Here is an 18095-nt window from a genome sequence, read left to right on the forward strand (position 1 = left end):
CCACCTGTCCATATGGCTCTAAAAGAGAGAGAGGGAAAAAAAAACTCGTTCACAGTAAAAAAACATTTGCGAGAAAAAGATCAAGAATCCTGATTTTTTTAAAAAAATATACAATAAAGTTGGATAACAAATCATGTCGATGAGAATTTAAACCCATTTCATAGGGGCTCGACTTACAAGTATGGCCATGAGTCACGTAGCGCCGACGTCGGCAGGTGTCTATAGAAAATCGAGAGAAACTCGCCGAGGTCTTCGGTCTTCTCACTCAACAGTCGTGAGGACCGTACCCATTTCTTGCTACTTCATCTGAAAGCATTTTTGATATACATATATACGAGCAAACTAAATTCGCGTATCCATGAAGATTGGTCGAATCAAAAGAGTTTCGGAATTCCCCGTGTATAATAAGTATCAACAACATGTATACTTCATCACAAAAGTCCACATTTATATAATATAAATATAATGTTCTCATGAATTATTAAGATCCACTGATGAGGGAGGGTGGGAGAGGACACATCGTCGGTGACACTACATCCACACACACATAGACTGAGCATTTATTCTCCGTTTCTTTGCTTTTTCTGGGAATGCCTGTTTTGGCTGTGGCCTTACCAAAAGGAGAAAGACACAGAGAGACCAACTTCTCCACTCTCGCTCCCTTTTTTTTTTTTGTTGTTATGGCTTTTTAGGGTTCATCTTATACTCTCCAGTCTCTTCTCCTCCTTCTTCTTCCTCCTCCTAAGCTCACCTCGTAGCCATGGCTTCTCTCTCGCTCTCTCTCTTCTGTCTAATTTTTCCTCTTCGAATCGCCTAGGGTTTTTTTCTCTCTCTCTCTCTCTCTCTCTCTAGAAATACGTCGTCTTCTTCGACCGAGCTCTCTCTCTCTCTCTCTCTCTCGCCACCAGCCCCATCTCCAATCGCCGTTTCTAGCCCGATCTCCTCAAGTTCCTTCACCGGATTCCCTACTATTTCCGGCAGCTTAAGTCTTAATCCACGCGGGCCACCATTTTCTCTTCTTTTTTTTTTTTTTGGCTGCTTCAAATCAGAACTTGGAGCCGTGCTTGCTTGGATCGAGCTCGTCCAGGTTCAAGCTCGTCCAGGTTCGCCACCCTCGCTCTCTCTCTCTCTCTCCCCCGGTCGCTTGCTTGCGCTCTGCGATCTTGTTTCCTTTCTTTTTGTTTTTTTGTTTTTGGCCTTTTTGGTGGCTCGAGCGAGAGGGGGAAATGGTGAGGGGGAAGACGCAGATGAAGAGGATAGAGAACGACACGAGCAGGCAAGTGACGTTCTCGAAGCGGAGGAACGGGCTGCTGAAGAAGGCCTTCGAGCTCTCCGTCCTCTGCGACGCCGAGGTTGCACTCATCATCTTCTCCACGAGGGGCAAGCTCTACGAGTTCTCCAGCTCCAGGTACATTAATTAATCAAATCTCTTCACCTCTTTTCCCCATCCTGTAAATCACCGGATTCTTTTCCGAGTAGCATGGTGTATAGATATCCGAGCCTTTGATTCGATGATCTTGGGTGTCCTTAACCAATGCGTTGTGATCTTGCCAAGAGTTTCGCAGGGATTTTCCTGGATCGTGACTTGGGAGGAAAAAAAAAAATGGTAGGACTGGAGCTTTTTTAATTGTTGGACCCAGTTTATTGGAATCATCATTTGATGAAGGCAAAAAAGAAAAAACGAGACAGAAAAAGAGTGAAGGAAGATGAGCCAGAAATAGGAGGATAGGCACAAAATAGGCAAAGTACTATGTGCGCAGGCTCTAGCTGTCAAAAGTGTTTCCTCTTCTTCCTCTCTCTCTTTCTCTCCCGTTTGATTTCCTTTTTCGTACAGCTTGAATCGCGAGTGTTCTTTCCCTGGTGCAGACCATCGAATGCAATTTTTAGTCGAGCAACGAAAGAAAAAACTTGACTTTGGAATGCGATTTTTATGGTTTGGAATGTTTTCCTTGTTTCAGAAAGGCTTTTTATTTTTATTTTTTATGGCTTTCACTTGCAAGAATGGCAATTTCTTTTAGCATTGTATTGTGTGCATGTTTCCTTATTTTGGTCAATGCCCAAATTTCTCGCAGCCTCGTACATACATTGACTCATAGGACTGGTGACATGAGACGTGAATAGTTTACACAACACGAGACAAGTTGCAAGACACGAAACACTGAAGATGACTCGGTTGCGGTACTACACGATATGTTTAACTCAGAGAGAGAGAGTCAGTCATGCGTCACAAGTTCACTAGGGGTATGCTTTAGTTTAGTTTAAGAGGATGTCATGACTTGCTTAATCCGTACATACACATATCTCCGGCATATCTGCGTCAGTCCATTGAAGCAGTGTATGCCCTACAATCCACTCAAGTGGTTTGGGATGTCAGTGACCGTATTTACCAATTGGGGCATTGCAAATGATTGCTCTTTGGTTTTGTTTTTGTTATTGATTTTCGTTTCTCAACTGTGGCAGTTCAAGGTTTTGTATCCTTTGATCTCCAAAAACTGTACAACAGTGTAAAATTAGCCGGTGATGAGACTTTCTCAGTAGCTTTTAGAAAATGACAATGAACATGGAATCTTAGGTCCGTTTACTTTGGGAAGGGGGGGTTGCTCTCGAAGAAGATGGACTTGGTTTGTTTGCCAGTAAAAACTGTATACGCTGTTAACTCTTCCATGATTTTTGTTTAATTGCCTTGGAAAAGAGTGGAAGTCTCTCCCCTACAAAGACCCCCAAACCCATGGAGGATCTGTGCACATTGTTTTTTGACCCTATTAGCTTATGCAGGTTTACGTGTTTGAATTGTGATCACATAATCTAATTTAATCCTCGACTTACTCAGCGCATTGTTACTGTGGAAGCTACAGAAATCCAAGCTATGTAGAGGCTCTAGTTCTCTTGTTTTGACTATCAGTGGCAAACTACAGTTAAGACTCGAGTTTTGTCAATTACTGTTCACTGTGGTCATTTTGGTTTAAAGGGGTTTTTCAGTGAGCAATGACGAGCAACGAAAATTCAGTTCTGAGTTCTCCGATATACAAATTAATCTTGATGAGTCCCACAAGGTATTATTTCATGCATGTTTCAGATTGCAGGCTCTTGGTTTCTTTGGTGCAATGCTCAAAAAGTAGCATAGTGGTATCTGAAGAGGAAATTTGAGCCTTCACAAAGATTAATATGATCATCTAATGTAACTCAAAAAATGACTTTTTAGGTTCACTTATCTGCATGACATTTCTAAAACCTCTAAAAGCTTTTAAACAAAATTTGCTTGTGTGAATGGTGGAATTATTTCAATGATGTCGAGTTGTATGTCAGCTGTTTCAGTATCTTGCCCTCAGATCTCTATATTGTAACAATATACATGCAAATACATATTCTAAACTCCAGGTTTTTCCTCTGGAAAGATCGTGTTTTGTAGTTAAGCTCTCTGAATTGTGTTTATTAAGTTTGTCTGAATCTTCAGTCACCTATTAGCTTATTATCCTCCTTGGACCAATCTGAGGAGTTTCTCTATTGAATAAAATGAACTTGAAGGTGCATTTTGCAATATTTTGAGGACATTGTCATGTGTTGTGCTAGTGGATGGATTTGCAGGGCATAATTAGAAAGAATTACAATCAGTTTTTAGAATGACAATAAAAACTTGGGACGCAAATGAGCAAGCCATATGAGACTGAGAGACTAGCCAAGTTTAATAAATTCTAGTCTTTGGCATTCAAGCCCAGGTTGAATAATCAATGTGTCATACGAAGTCGAACTCAGGCTTGAAATACTTCAGATGAGCAGTTCGTCATCCTAATTTATTCATAGTTGAATTATAGAGTGTTTGATTTATATCTATGTATAAGTTATGATCGCAATACTGTAAGGAATTAACGATGACATAAGATTTCTTTTCATGGTACAGATTTCGAGTTTCAGTTTTAGCTGAACTCGAGCTTTCATCAAAATTTGTTTTATCAAGTTAAGTTCAAACATATGAAAATTTATCAAAGTAGAACTTGAGGTTGAAAATCAAGTGTCACTAAGCTGGAGTCTGATATCAACCTTTGAGTACTTGAAGACAAAGCCGACCTCATGTAGAAAGTCGTGTTGATTTGACTCGTACTAAGTGAAAGTTCCATGACTGAATTTTGCTTACGTGCGCTCGCACATAGATACATGTGTATACACATGTTTGTGTATTATTATAACTTGGTTAGTTATTTAATTTGAGTATTCTGCATCTTTGATATTCTCTGATCTGATCAAGAAGTATTATAACATTCTTTCTCATCCGGTTGTCTGTGTTCATGATGATAATCCTTATACAGTCATCAATAGACTATCTTCTTCTAGCTGGTGCTTATACGTTCTTTTTCCATATGAGGGAGGTGAAAATGCCATATGCATAAGTTGTCAGAACTCAAAAGCAAAGCTGCTAAGCTAGTACTGTCATGACATAGAGTTAATAAAGAAGGTAACTAATTGGTCTGGCACTTGACTCTTAAGACTGATTAATAGCAAAGTGGCCTGAAATTTCTCGCAGTTTTAGCTATAACCCCCGCTTTTCTTAGATGATGTATGCCGAACTTACAATTTCTTTTACTTTTTGGCTGTCATTCAGTACAAAGTTCATGCATTTTTATGTGAGCGTATGTTCTAGCTATGATTGTAAATGACACTTTCGCTCTTGTGGGGTGCTACGGAAATGCAGCTTGAGCAAGACAATAGAAAAGTATCAGAAGAGAGCCAAGGACATGGGAGCCAAAAGTGCTGAAATTTCTTTGCAGGTATGCTTCAACTTGACTGTAAGCATAAGAGATGTTTCCATGTCACCAATTATGTCTTTGAGATGGTGTCCATCCGAATATGTTTTTTGGTCTTGACTTACCAGAAATATTTTTTTGACCAGAAAGAAAAGTTGGTCATCGGAATGCTACGACATAAACGTTGGTAATTAGAAAACGAATGATTATGAGTTGGTAACTTGAGGAACTTTTATTCAAGTCGCTTGGACTCGTTTAATAACATTGGAATACAAGTGTTGGACATTCAAGTTCTTAATATCAAGTGAGTCTTTAAGGGCTGAAAATTAAAGCAAAAAAATTTGTTCGATAATTGATGAAAATTGAACAAAAATATGTATTCTTAACAAGCATGGAGTATTGAGCATTAATTGGATATTTTGGCAACATAACTGGGCTTTGCTTTTCATTGTACATGTCATCGCTTAATCAGCTGAGCAGGCCATTCTTACTTACTAAATTAAGTGTTTTTGACTTAAACCAATCCATTAAGTTGTGTGTAGTTAGTGGTTACGAAACGCACTTCACCCTTAGTGCTACAAGTTTAATTTTAAGAGCTCAAAATGATTTTCCAACACATACTTACTTGAGTTGATAATTTAAACCTAGTTGGTTAAAAAATTGTAAATAACTCAAATTAAGGTTAGGAATTCAATAAAACAGTTGGTAACTTAAGAAGTTGGCAAATTATGCAACATAGGTTGGTAAGTTCTTATAAAAGAATTGTAATTCTGAATTGACCAAACGAATTTGGATAAGTGACTCCAATAAAAGTTGATAATCTAAAATTAGTTGGTGATTTAATCAGATTAAATTTGGAAAATATTGAGGTTGGTTATTTTGATATAAGATCCTGTATATTAAAAATGGTGTTAAGCTAGGCAAATTAAAGTTGGTAAGTTCTTATAAAAACTGGTAATGTGGAAATAACCCAATAAATGAAGGTTAGTGACTTGGATAAGAGTAGGTAACCTAAATCTAGTTCGAAAATTATCTGAAGGAAAACTGATAAGCAACTCAACTTTGGATTTGTAACTTAGTACATGGGTTAATAATTTGAGAACGTGGGCAAGTGACACAAGTAAAACTCTGTGAGTTAGTATAAAGTTCGGTAGTTTCAAAATGACCTATCAAATGTCCTAAGTAGCTCAAGTAGAGTTTGGTACTTTAATTGGAGAAAAATATATTGCTCAATTTAAAAATAATTTTCAACAATGGTTATTGTAGATCGCTCGCAAGCCCCACAAGAAAAAACGATAATTTCAACAGTTGAGTGGAAGGGGTGTTTTTTATTTTTAGGTGGGAGGAGGAGGAGGAGGAGGAGGAGGGGGAGGGGGGGAATTTGCAAATGCGAAAGGGTGCTAAAGTAGTGTTTGCTAATTGAAAAATGACTGCTCAATTGAAACTTTGAGCCACTGTTGTGTAGCCACATACTCAAGCGTCCCTAGTCGCGGTCATTAGATGTTAACTTTTAAGGCTGGCCTCGACACTAGTGCTTGGCCAAGTTCTGACTTAAATGAGAGAATCTAGGGTTTGTAGATGGACTTTTCGGTGATGACGGTGAGAAGAGTGTTATATATGTGTTACTTCCAAAAATAACAAGTTTGCAAATATAGCTACAATAGACAATAGTGATTTGGAGGTGTAACTAACAGCACTCGCGTTGTAAAAACTGAAAACAGCCTTAACTCGAAGGAAACAAAGTTATTGGGCAAAAGATGATGAGGTTTTTTTTTTTTTTTTTTAAAGATATCCGTACCGATCATATATCATATGGTTTGATTAGGGTTTTTGCGATATGATTTTTTGATGGCGTAAAACTTCGAATTGTGGGGGTGATAGCAGCTATTAAGCACACATTACCTAATTAAAGAACGCAACTTGTGTAAATTGTGTTCTCTGTCGACAAGATTTGTGCTTTTAGTAAACGTTTACCTTTTTTCCGTGAAAGTTGCTCTAAAAAATCTTCTGATGATTTCAAACATCACGCGTAATTACCTTTTTCTTTTTTGTTTAGCCTAAAAATCATTATGAATTGACTAGCGCCTTCTCTTCTAGCCAAGATGTCACATTTCAAACTAGTAGGTAAAGTAGATTTCATATTGGTGCACTTGATTTTTGATTTCGATCGACTAATGCATTGACATACTCATTTATTATGAATAGATGCATTATAAATTGATTACATTATTGTCACATAAGGAACAACGCGGAAATTATCTAAATTCTGGTCATAGTACATCTATGACAAAAAAATCAAAGTTTAGTTTTACAGAATTATTAAGCTGAAGTTCAATAATCATATTGCAATATTCACTTAATTTCAGAGATCATGAAACATGAATGTGACACCAAATGCAAAATCTCATTGTAGTTTAAATTCATCTATTTGATTTTCAAATCTCGGCGACATAAAAAGAGTTCCGAAACATATAAATAAAATATTCCAAAACATAAATTTGACACCAAATTCAAAATCTCACTATAGTTAAAATTCATCAATTTGATTTTCAAATCTGGGCACACCCTAAAATTATTTGAGTGTTTTTTTTTCTTCTTTTTGGGTTGCAAATAAACTTTTAATTCATGTAGAATCACAATCACCATGCTTGACATGCAGCCTTCCAAGGGAAACACTGTTGATATGGAAAAGAAGATCGAGCATTTCGAAGTGTCGAGAAGGTCCAAATCTCATATCTTGTCTTTTGTAAATCTTTTTTCAGCACGATAACACTGGTCAATAAATAAATTGTCCGCGCGACAGATGCAATGAATCACAACCCGTGCTGTTATTCGGGCTTACGTTATTCCGTAAACGCTCAATCTTGCCACTTAGATCTGTTATAATTATACGTATGCCTGCCTTTGGACAATACAGAAGACTCTTAGGAGAGGGTCTGGATCCGTGTTCGGTCGAGGAGCTCCAACAAACAGAAAACCAGTTGGAAAGAAGTCTCACCAAGATCAGGGCAAGAAAGGTGAATCGTTTCCCTTTGTTCAAACTTCATGTTTCGCTTCCCATGTTTTCTTCTATCCCCACTTTCCGACTGGAAAGCTGACTGGCGATTAGTGGTTGGTTAACGCTTTCGTTATCTCGCGCAGAACCATTTAATCAAGGAGCATATTGAGCGGCTAAAGGCAGAGGTAAAGATGCCTACGACACTGCCCGTGCCCATGGATATGTGCTTTGTCTTTTGATTATTGTCTCCTGGTTATATGGATAGCAATGGTTTAACATCTCTCTCGGGACATTCTATAGGAGCGGAAACTACTGGAAGAAAGGAGAAAGCTACTTGAAGTGGTGATTAATGCTTTTCCTCTCTTAATTATATCCTCTTTTATCTATCAAGTTAAACAAACAGAAAAAGTTTATTACATAGACTCGTCGTCGAATCTGGTAGTCCCATGTGTCAATTTGGTGCACCCCCGCCAAATTGAATGTGCAGATTTATTTAGGTGTAAGGACGCGGTGTATGCAATTACTTATCAAGTCCAGGAGAATGGGGATTTTGTTGGGTTACTCCATATTTCAATAATTAATTCTAAGGTAGGTCCTCAGTTTTCATAGTTAAGTTGAATGACTTCTGAAAGCATTTTCTCTGCCATTGAAGATCGAACGTGGCAAAGGCTCAACCCCAGCCTCCGCGGAGCCTCCTCGTGAAAAAGTCCGCACGGAGACTGTGGACGTCGAGACCGAGTTATTCATAGGACCACCGAAAAGATGAACCGCTCGGTCACAAATAATGACCATAGCACCAGAAGCGCTTCCTCGGTTGCCCTTTTCTTCTTCAATCTGAGGCAAAATAAGTTGTGTGAACATGTTCATTAAAGTCTTAAATCAGGATGAGTGTATACTTGCTTATTGTTGCTCGATTGCGTGAAAAACTGTATATTACCAAGACACCCCATTTCATCTCTCTCTCGGTGGGAGGGGTAATGTTATAGCAAGAACACAGACCATGTATCAAATCACTTGCTATTCGAGCATCTTCAATGCTTGGAATGGTAGAATCCCCCGACTTGTCTTTACTATTTAGGCAGAATACCAGAGCACCGTCACATATTGTCACTAAAAAATTCAAAAAAATCTCAGATACGGAAGAAACGGAGGAAGAAAAAGATACAGAAATAGAAACAATTTTTGAAACGAAGGGAAAGAAACAGGAACAAGAGGGATCCATCGAAGGGGATTCTTCTCCTTCCCTTGGAGAAAGGCAATCCAAAAATTCCCAATTGGTGTCTTTTCTTCCGTTACCTTTAATCATACGGAACAACAGACAAGAGGGTTACACAGTTGCAGTCACAGTCGACAATACCTAAGTGACAAAGGAAGGCCAAACGTAAGAAGAAGCACATGTACCTCGAAGAACAAAACCAAGAAGTAGCATCCTAACCGTAAGGTCCTTTGACAAACCACGAGTCATTTCATGTCGAGTACCGAAGAAGCATGTACAGGAAATCAAAACCATTTACGTTCGTTGAAGCTGAGAGGAGGTTTACATGGAGGGAATTATGAGAATTTGCTACACAGTGGAAAGTTTAAATCACCCTATGATGCCTATGATAATATACAGCTGAAGGGAGTGAGTCGTTAAAAGGAATACATAACCCCTCCCACTATACATCTGGAACTGAAATTGATAAATGAAACTAATTGGATGGCAAGGACAAAAGACGACCTAGTCTCTCCTATTCACATCTTATGCTAGAGATCCCCGCAAATCTGCCAATATTCGTGGAATTGCTTTTCTTGGATAAATCTTGCAATCTGTGATGTGTAATATCTGTGATGTAATATGCCATTATGCATCTTCCAGAGTCCATGAACTAGAAATAACAATATGTTGGACTGAGAGTGAACTGTCTGATCAACGAATTGTAGTTCTTCCAAAGAATGAGGATCCAATTTCACTGTCTGTGTTCTGCGAAAACAGAAACATAGATTAACCGATTTTGCTAGGATTGTAACACGCCCAAAACAAGCAAATAAGGTAGCGAGAAGAATAGGCAGAAACGAAGGTAGCTAATTAAGAAAGTCTTAGCTAAAGACTAGGTGATACGCCAGACCTCATGGCACAGAAAAAGAGAATATGGGTCATGGCATGCCAGTAGTCAGAATACTAGAACAAGTTGATCTTGTTTTATTGGAGCAATGAAAATGTGTAAATGTGATGATCCGCTAGATTGGGGGCATCAATTCTAGGAACTAATCTGAGATAGGCTAAGAAAAGTTTAACAAGCGCTAGGACAGTACATCAAATTCTGACAAAATCTTAAGAATGTAGCCTACCTGGGACTTCGGAGAGGGGAACACGTTCCAAAACCTAAGTGTTTCATCTCCAGCTCCAGTGACGATTGTCTGAATCAGCAATTTTGGAAAAGAAGAAGATATTGCATCAATAAGGTGTGCCCATCCTGGGAATAAAATGACAAAAATATAAATAGGATGTGTAATGTAACCTGTCCATCTGGTGAAATAGCAAGGTAAAGTACTCTGTATGTATGTCCTGTAAGAGTCGCCAACTACAAAAGGAAAGGGACTCTCAAATTTTGGTAACTCAGAAACTTGACTAATTGATAACCGGTGATTCCATACCTTAGACATGGTGGGATATCTCCAAACTATTATCTGGTTTTGAGAGTAACCATGGGTGCTGACAAGTTCGTTAACATTCTTGGACCACACAAGGTTGCATACCTGTAAGAGATGACGAAAAAAGGGAGTAAATTCTCTTTTTCTGTGCGCACAGTGCAAAAGGCAATTCTACACTGTAAATCTTTTCAGCATAGCAAAGAAATCAAATTCTGTTTCCTCATTACATAAGAAATTTGATAAACTAAATGACCCATATTCAGACGTATAAGAGTCAATCATAACCAACAGGAAGTCTGCAGTCCACAACCAAAAAGAAAGAGACATGGCAGAGGCAGTTAAGTAAAAGCATAAACCTACAACTGAAACCACAGAGTCACCCACATAAAGTTAGCTAGCACAAACAGGCAGGAGACCAGATGAAAATGCAAAAATTGCACATAAAAGCATGTCTAACCTGGCTGCCAGTGTCAATACAGCTGAGTTGTGAGTTAGTGGTTGTATTCCAGAAGCGAATACAACGATCTGCAGTACCACCGCCAGATGCAAGAAGTCCATGAAGATGCGGAGACCAAGCAATCGCTTTTACAGCTGCTGTGTGCTCACTGTACTTAAGCACAGGCTGTGTTGAATGTTGATTCCATACAAAAAGCTGTAAAGGAGATCAGCAGGTAAATGCAATGTAGCTCAAACAGAAGTAAGCTAAATTACCACAAAAAAGTGACAAGAAAGAAAGACCAAAGAAAAAAACAATAGCTTACTCTGTTATCATTTCCACCAGATGCTAGTTCACGGTTATCGTAAGACCATTTAAGTCCACACACCTACATCAGGAAAGAATAATCAGGCAGACTGAAATTTTTCTGTCTAGTCAGACTATTGCCGTGTCAAAAAAAAAACCCAAAGGCTTTTTGCCTCTTATATTGGTGGTATCTTGCACTTCTGATAGCAGGCTTGTAGAAAACAGAAAATCAAATAGGCTGCATAAACTCCAAACTATGTCCACAAGTACAACAGACTTAGTCGACCTCAAGTTCTGAATGTATAAAAATCTGACCTCTGACTTATGTCCTGCAAGTTTACTGACAAAATCATCCTGTGCGCGAATATCTCTTTGAAGAATACTCTTGTCCCTGCTACCAGAAGACAACAGCGATGAACTCCAAGCTAAGGCGCCAACCCTTAATCTGTGGCCTTCCATAGTTCTGACCCTCCTGCAGCGTGATGCATCCCATACCTATGCAGAAGACATTATGAAATTACAAAAGCAAATATACTAGGCTGTCCAAGCGAAACAGGTTATGAAGCAAAAAATCAATCATGAGAGAAACCAATTTACAATAAAACAAAGGGAGTGATCCAGTTATTCTGTTGATAACGGAAAGAATTAAGGGCAACTCACTAATTTAAAATATCATCCCGTTGAACAAGAGAAAACTATGTTTGATGCATTTTGACAATTGAATGAATGGCAAAATCTATGACTCACTTATCAACAAGCAAATCATCTCATCAAAAAACCGCTCATTTGTTGTAGTTAGTTACATATCAATGGACAAACCTCACACGTATAATAGAACCAAGGTTTTTCCCCTTTTTATGAAGGATGAGGCCAATATGTTGAACCAAGGTTCAATCACGTATCATAGCCAGTGAGCTGGATATTTTTCTAACTTGATAAGAGCTTAAATGACCACTGCAGTATCCTATACTGTTCATTTCAAGAGCAGCTGAACTGGACAAGTATCAAAGCTGTCGCCATCCTTTCCATTCATTGTATTGTCCTACATGTCCATCGTCACTAAAAAGAATCTGGTATCCTTCTCAGCAGAATCCGCTAACCTTACGGGGGTTGTACTAAAATATTCAATCAGTCAAAGAATAAGGGAATCTAATATCTGGTACATCTCAAACATTTGAGACATTTAATAGACTTAAATCCATCACATCCTAAGCGGCAATGCAGTTCTTTGCACTTCTAAATAACTACCAACCCAAGTCTAATTAATTCCATGAGGATAAGGCAAAGCCAAACAATAAGCAGAGGTAAACTATTGTCAGTACAAGAAAAACGGAACAAGCACTCTTTCCTTGCTACAGCTTCTTGATGGAGTGATAGCATCAATTTATCCAAACTACTCATGCAATGGAGTGTAAAAGAATGATGCGAACAGCCTTTGCCTTGTATCTCTATATTGCTATAATCTTTCTTTTTCAATTACAATAGCTTCATTACAGTTATTTTTTGCGAGGTTTTCAAACTGTGTTTGCAACAATAGCAAAGTGCAAGGTAAACTGATAGAGAGAATTAGATTATGGGCATACCATTGAGGTTGTGGTTATGGTTAATACCTCAAATGGAAGTCTATACTCTTGGAAGAATCTAATCAATGCCGATTGCATCAATCATCTGAAAGAACCATGCACACTTTTGATAAATGCTTTATATATGAGTGCTTCCCGTTCATTTGGTTTTGCAAATCCATCCATTTTATGCTCCTTTGTCCATAAAAGTATGCCAGCTAAAGCATTAATGCGATTAATGCACGGTACTGGTACCATAGACCAAAGTTATAGTTTGATAACTCTGCTCGCCTCTGGAGCTAGATGTAGGGTTTGGTTAGAGTATCATTGACTGCAATATACAGGCTCAACAACCACAAGTACATGGAGTTAGATAGCAAGAAAGACTTGATGGCCCTGTTAAGCCTGAAAAAGAAGATGACGGATCCTATCCAAATCAAAGGGATAAACCTTAAAAACTAAGTCAGGTTAACGGCACAGTCGATCCTGAAGGCACAGCATCATTGTTTGAGGTCTGGCATAGCACCCATCCTACAACTGATTGAGCTAGTTAAAACCACTAAATCACATGCTAAATCCATCCCTCAAATTCCACCTACCCCGAGTCTACTGCAGAAACAAATGCAAGCTCCCAAAATTTGACTGACCAACAGCAACCTAAGCAACTAAAATTCCCAGCCCTTCCAATTAAGCAGAGGAAAGTTTCAGAAAGCAGAGAGTTCTAACCTGGAGTTTTCCATTACTCGTTCCGATTGCAAGATGTGTACCGCGCTGTGCCCAACCAACCGAGCAAACGTTATCATCAATCCCTAAGTCACATAACTTAGTCACCTGCAAGAACATACCTCTGAAGTTAGGGCACACCATAATCGACAAACAACTTGGAGCCCATTACAATGGCAGGAACCGAAATTAAGGAAGGGATTACACTTCAAGAGAATGGGTGAAGACTCACCTTGCTGCTGCAAGCATTCCATAGATAGACACAATTCCCCAGCCCCACTGCCAACACATTATGCGAAGACCAGTCCACAAGATTCAAGTAAAAATCATCCTGCAATGCAGGCGCATCCAAAACCTAAAAGAATAAACACACAATCATCAAAAGTTAATCCAAAATACACCAAATCTCCCGCTCCAAAACGAGGTTCTTTCCACAAATCCATAACTACAACTAGCAATTTTCCATGCGAACAGATAGTCCTCCGTGGTTTCATCCATACCCTCTTGTTTCTTGCCAAAGTAACTGTCGTAACAAGTTTCCTAATCACAACATACTGAATCATAAGAAGGCCCCCCCAAGAACCAATCAAGAAAGCTCCTCACCTTGTACGGCGACCTCGGAACCTTCCTCGCGGCCTTCACGGGGCTCTGGCTAACCACATTCCCCGCGTCCTCGAACCCAAAAGGCGAGAGCGCGTGCAGCGACCGTTTCGTCTCAGTCTTGTACCGGAAGATGTTCCGCCCCACCACCGGGGACTCCTTCCTCTCCGGGGTGTCGGGGCCAAACAGCGCCGCGCGGAGCAGCGCATTGTACGTGGACAACGAGGCCTCCTCTTTGCTCTCCGCCGCGGCAGAAGAAGAAGGAGAAGGAGAAGGAGAAGAGCTCGCCGACTGCGGCGAGGGCGAGGACTGTATGCCGAAGAAGGCGAAGTTGGAGCCGGATCGGCTGGGGATGAACCTGTCGGAGTAGATTGCCCTCGACGGCGACTGGCTGTGGGCCGAATTGATCATGCGGTTCACGTGATCGGAGGGAGTTGTTAGGGTTTCGAGGGCGAGGGAGTCGCGAGGCATTGTGGGAGGGAGGCTGAGCTGCGCACGCGTCTGGGACGGTGAGGTAGAGTCGTCGTCCATGGAGGATTTGAGCGAGAGAAAGAGAGATGCAGGTGAGGAGTTGATGATGGAGTGTTAGCGATTCTTGGTGATTGATGGAGTGTTAAAAATTTTGTCTTTTTCCCCCCTCTCTCTCTCTCTCTTTTCCGGGAAAAGTTGGTTTTTTTTGCGCCAAATATGGGGAGATCTGGGAAATTCGGGTGCTGACCAGGGGCTGCAACGTCTTTTCAAGAATCTTGAAGGCAGCTACGACGTCGGCTTTGAGGTATCTGGATTTCCTCGAGTTTTGAGATTTAGTTAACACGTGGCAACAGGACACAAATAATATGATATTTGTACTTTATCTCAACATGCAATATTATTCATTTCCTAAACTTTTAGTGAATTTAATTTGATCTCTGAACTATATAAAATTAAAGTTGAATTAATGAAAGTACAATAATAGACATTTTTATATAGTCCGGATACTAAATTGAACATGCAATCAAAGTCCGGAGATCATATCGAACAAAAATTAAAAGTTTATGGATCACATTGTACATCGAGGTAAGGTTCATAAGTCATATTGAATAGATTAAAAATTTTATAGATTATATTTCATATTTGGCCAAAATTCAAGAACCATGACTGTCCCTTACCGCATTGAAGGTCTCTTGTATGGGTAAGATACTAGGGCTTTCGCACAAAATACAATCGTAATATTTCTTCTTTTGGAGTGAGCAGAATTATAAACATCTAAGACACGTCTTATTATATCCAATAAAATATTTCACTTTTTAAACTTTCTTTATATCTTTTCTTGCGATTCCTCGTCACATAATATGAATTGGTAACGAAGTTTCATTATTAGATAATAAGTTTCTATAAAATTTTGTATTATAAATAAACCTGTTATAAAATGCGAGCCTAACTTTTTGTTTAACATGATAATATCATCTCCAGGAAAACGATGGTGTGTATCTGTCCGTATACCGAACCGTATAATTTTTGTTCTTGTACATTGCTAATGCTACGGAGCGCTTACTGTACTTTTTTTTTGGTCTGAACGCTTACTGTACTTGATTGGCAATTATCAGCACCAGAACTGGGAATGCCGTTCAGGAAGTTACTAAACATAATCGCAAGGTCTCACAACGTAAAACTTTTCGATGGCTTCGATGATTGACCCTTGAAACTTCTGTCGGACGGAGTCGAATTCGAACGAATTTTTTCGAAATCCTTGCTGTTCCTGGGGAAGTCCAGTGCGTCGACTTTTTTACATTTGTTTCGGTTGAAGTCGAGTTCTCAGATCGCCTCTTGACGCCGGCTAAGTTCTCTCATCAGATTACTGCTCGGAATTCGGCATAAAAAAGGTTGTTGATGTTGGCGACGGAGACTTGGGCTCAGACGCATGCTGCACAGTAGTAATCGGCATCGGTTCAACGTTTGCTGCCAGACTTGGAATGGAATGCAGCGGCGGCATTTCAATATTACAAGGACTAGTATTTGCCCCCTTAATTTTGGGGGCTATAGCCGAGTCAGGGTGACATTTTCCAGCATGGGCCAAGCAAATCATCTTTTAGAAGGTATAAATCTGAGCAAAGCCACGACAATTGAACCGTCGGCGAGCGCGAGGCGCAACAAGCCTACACGGCGACTACCTCGGGTTGTCGAAATCTCTGCGACCCACCCAACTAATTCACCAAACTCCACAGAAGAGTCACGATCGAGTGTCACCTGGTTCATGAATATGCAAAAACAAGACGTTTGGATGAAAAGCATATGACGCATCTGGAGATCAGGAGAAGAAAAAACAGTCTGGACTTAATCTCGCCATGCTAACAGATAAACAGCAAAAAACAAAGTCGTAATGACTAGAATCAATTGCTTCCTAGAGACGTGAAGCAGGAAGAGTAAGAGACTATCCCTCCCCTAATTTCAGATGACAAAAGATTGGATGGATACATTCAGCTCAAGAAGCAGAGCCTTTTTTTTTCCTCTCTTTGTTCACACAGTACATGGGACCGCCTGCGAAAATTTGAGCTCTGGCATCCGAAAATTCTCGTAGCACCTTCCTATTTTGTTGTCAGCCGATCAATTTTACAAAAGAAGCAATAGCCGTGCGTTTGGCAATGTCTGAAATTTCGAACTTTTGATCAAGAAGGAAAAGGAGCATACTCATGCTCAATGATGGGCACGGTCCTGGTGACAGCAGCAGTTGGTGCTCTTACATGGCCAACCATGGAAACTTGCAGTGCCTCTTCCTCATAAGCCCTCCTCTCCATCTCTTCCCGCCTCGATTTCTTCTTTGCCTTCACGAACAACGCCACGAGAAGCAGGCTCAGCAGGAACACCCCCAGCATGGACCCAATTGATCCCCCGACCGCTACCTTCCACTTGCTCACTCGCTTCCTCATCTGCACTGGCGGCAGCTCGGTCACCAGCCCGAAGTGCCCATGCCCTGTGGCCAAACAGACTGAAGGCGAGACCTGATTGGCCAAAGTCAGCTTCCCATTGGATTCGAAGTTGGCACACATTGGCACGACTCCAGGCCTGTGATCCAGTGTGGCAACGCCAGTGAAGTTCACTGTGATGGGTTTCTCTCCGGCTGTGATACTGAGCTCGAGCGCCGCAGTGGCGGTGTTGGAATTTCCGTGGCTACCGGCATTGTAAGCTAAAAGGCCTAGCACTGGAGAAACTAGCTGGTACCCAGATAAGTCATAGTTGGAGTAATATATGGAAGACCAGTTGTTTTGCAAGATTTGCCTGATCAGCATGACTCTTTCCACGCATGGTTGGACCGTCACCCCGATGCCCAAGTGGAATTCTTTCACCTGCGCGCCATACCGGTGTAAGCTGCCACACCGGAACTTCACGGTGTCAACTCGGATGCCCGAGAGATTCTTTGGCAGGTTCACGGCGTGTATCACTCCGGTCTTGATCTGCTGGCTGCTGGATTTAAACGTGTAGTCGCGGATCAGAAGATCGAGGACACGCGCCGATTTAATCTCTTGAGCTAGGACTTTTTGTGGTGAAGCTAATGCCGAGACAAGAAGCAAGAAATTGAGAGGAAATCGACAGCCCATTATACGGTGTGAGACTGCTAAAACAGAGTGCTGGGTTTCTTCTGCTTCTAAAATTAGTATGTCATCACTGATCACTTATCAGTACTGGTGCTAGAACAGGTCCAAAAAACCTTGTCAGAGACAACTTCTTCTGTAGTTATAGACGAAAGGAGAGAAGTTGCAAAGAGAGAAGAGCCTGCACCGGTTGAGGGAAATGATGTAGAAACACTGGGTTGATTGAAAGCTAAGCAAGTGTAGAGAAAAGAAAAAGAAAAAGTCTGAATCTTGTTGTGGATAGACAGAAAAGACAGGCATGTTTTCTCATTAGGTCGAAGTTAAAAGGTTTCATCTGACAGGGTCCTACCTTCTCCTCACAGGAAGAGGAAGCATGAATGAATTAGCTGGTAAATTGCAAGTAATGTTTGGCATTCAAGATTCTAGAAAAGTAGGCGTCACCACCACACAACGTTCATTATGCAGATTGCGTTTTCTCTGCAACTTTTCCAGGAAAGTAAAAAGCTCTTGTACAGTTTTTTCTTGCTC

At 40.3% G+C, this 18095-nt stretch overlaps 3 protein-coding genes across 3 annotated transcripts; 1 reads left to right on the forward strand and 2 right to left on the reverse strand.

The window, feature by feature from the left end:
• The first annotated feature begins 1127 nt into the window (after positions 1–1127).
• Positions 1128–8810, forward strand: LOC115736973 (agamous-like MADS-box protein AGL19). The gene is made up of 7 exons (XM_030668890.2): positions 1128–1408; positions 4688–4763; positions 7399–7460; positions 7657–7756; positions 7881–7922; positions 8038–8079; positions 8390–8810. Exons 1-7 carry the CDS (start codon positions 1227–1229, stop codon positions 8501–8503), a joined length of 618 nt encoding a protein of 205 aa, XP_030524750.1. The 5' UTR covers positions 1128–1226; the 3' UTR covers positions 8504–8810.
• A 309-nt stretch (positions 8811–9119) lies between these two features.
• Positions 9120–14658, reverse strand: LOC115736967 (protein FIZZY-RELATED 2). Its single transcript, XM_030668884.2, has 10 exons — positions 14002–14658; positions 13631–13753; positions 13402–13506; positions 11429–11608; positions 11133–11195; positions 10829–11023; positions 10375–10476; positions 10239–10301; positions 10069–10137; positions 9120–9700 (listed from the first exon to the last, which is right to left on the reverse strand). Exons 1-10 carry the CDS (start codon positions 14527–14529, stop codon positions 9647–9649), a joined length of 1482 nt encoding a protein of 493 aa, XP_030524744.1. The 5' UTR covers positions 14530–14658; the 3' UTR covers positions 9120–9646.
• Positions 14659–16285: 1627 nt separating this feature from the next.
• Positions 16286–18063, reverse strand: LOC115736970. The gene has a single exon (XM_030668886.2). The coding sequence runs from the start codon at positions 17571–17573 to the stop codon at positions 16644–16646; it is 930 nt and encodes a 309-aa protein (XP_030524746.1). The 5' UTR covers positions 17574–18063; the 3' UTR covers positions 16286–16643.
• Between the last annotated feature and the right edge of the window lie 32 nt (positions 18064–18095).

Source organism: Rhodamnia argentea, chromosome 9, assembly GCF_020921035.1.
Source record: "Rhodamnia argentea isolate NSW1041297 chromosome 9, ASM2092103v1, whole genome shotgun sequence".
Taxonomy (NCBI): Eukaryota; Viridiplantae; Streptophyta; class Magnoliopsida; order Myrtales; family Myrtaceae; genus Rhodamnia; species Rhodamnia argentea.

What these genes read in the sequence shown, in the direction of transcription:
- LOC115736973 (XM_030668890.2), top strand. Translation starts at nt 1,227, where the DNA reads ATGGTGAGGGGGAAGACGCAGATGAAGAGGATAGAGAACGACACGAGC. An exon ending in TACGAGTTCTCCAGCTCCAG is followed by an intron (nt 1,409 to 4,687) that starts GTACATTAATTA and finishes ACGGAAATGCAG; the next exon opens with CTTGAGCAAGACAATAGAAA. An exon ending in CCAAGATCAGGGCAAGAAAG is followed by an intron (nt 7,757 to 7,880) that starts GTGAATCGTTTC and finishes TATCTCGCGCAG; the next exon opens with AACCATTTAATCAAGGAGCA.
- LOC115736967 (XM_030668884.2), bottom strand. Translation starts at nt 14,529, where the DNA reads ATGGACGACGACTCTACCTCACCGTCCCAGACGCGTGCGCAGCTCAGC. An exon ending in GGAATGCTTGCAGCAGCAAG is followed by an intron (nt 13,507 to 13,630) that starts GTGAGTCTTCAC and finishes ATGTTCTTGCAG; the next exon opens with GTGACTAAGTTATGTGACTT. An exon ending in TTGCAGGACATAAGTCAGAG is followed by an intron (nt 11,196 to 11,428) that starts GTCAGATTTTTA and finishes TTCCTGATGTAG; the next exon opens with GTGTGTGGACTTAAATGGTC.
- LOC115736970 (XM_030668886.2), bottom strand. Translation starts at nt 17,573, where the DNA reads ATGGGCTGTCGATTTCCTCTCAATTTCTTGCTTCTTGTCTCGGCATTA.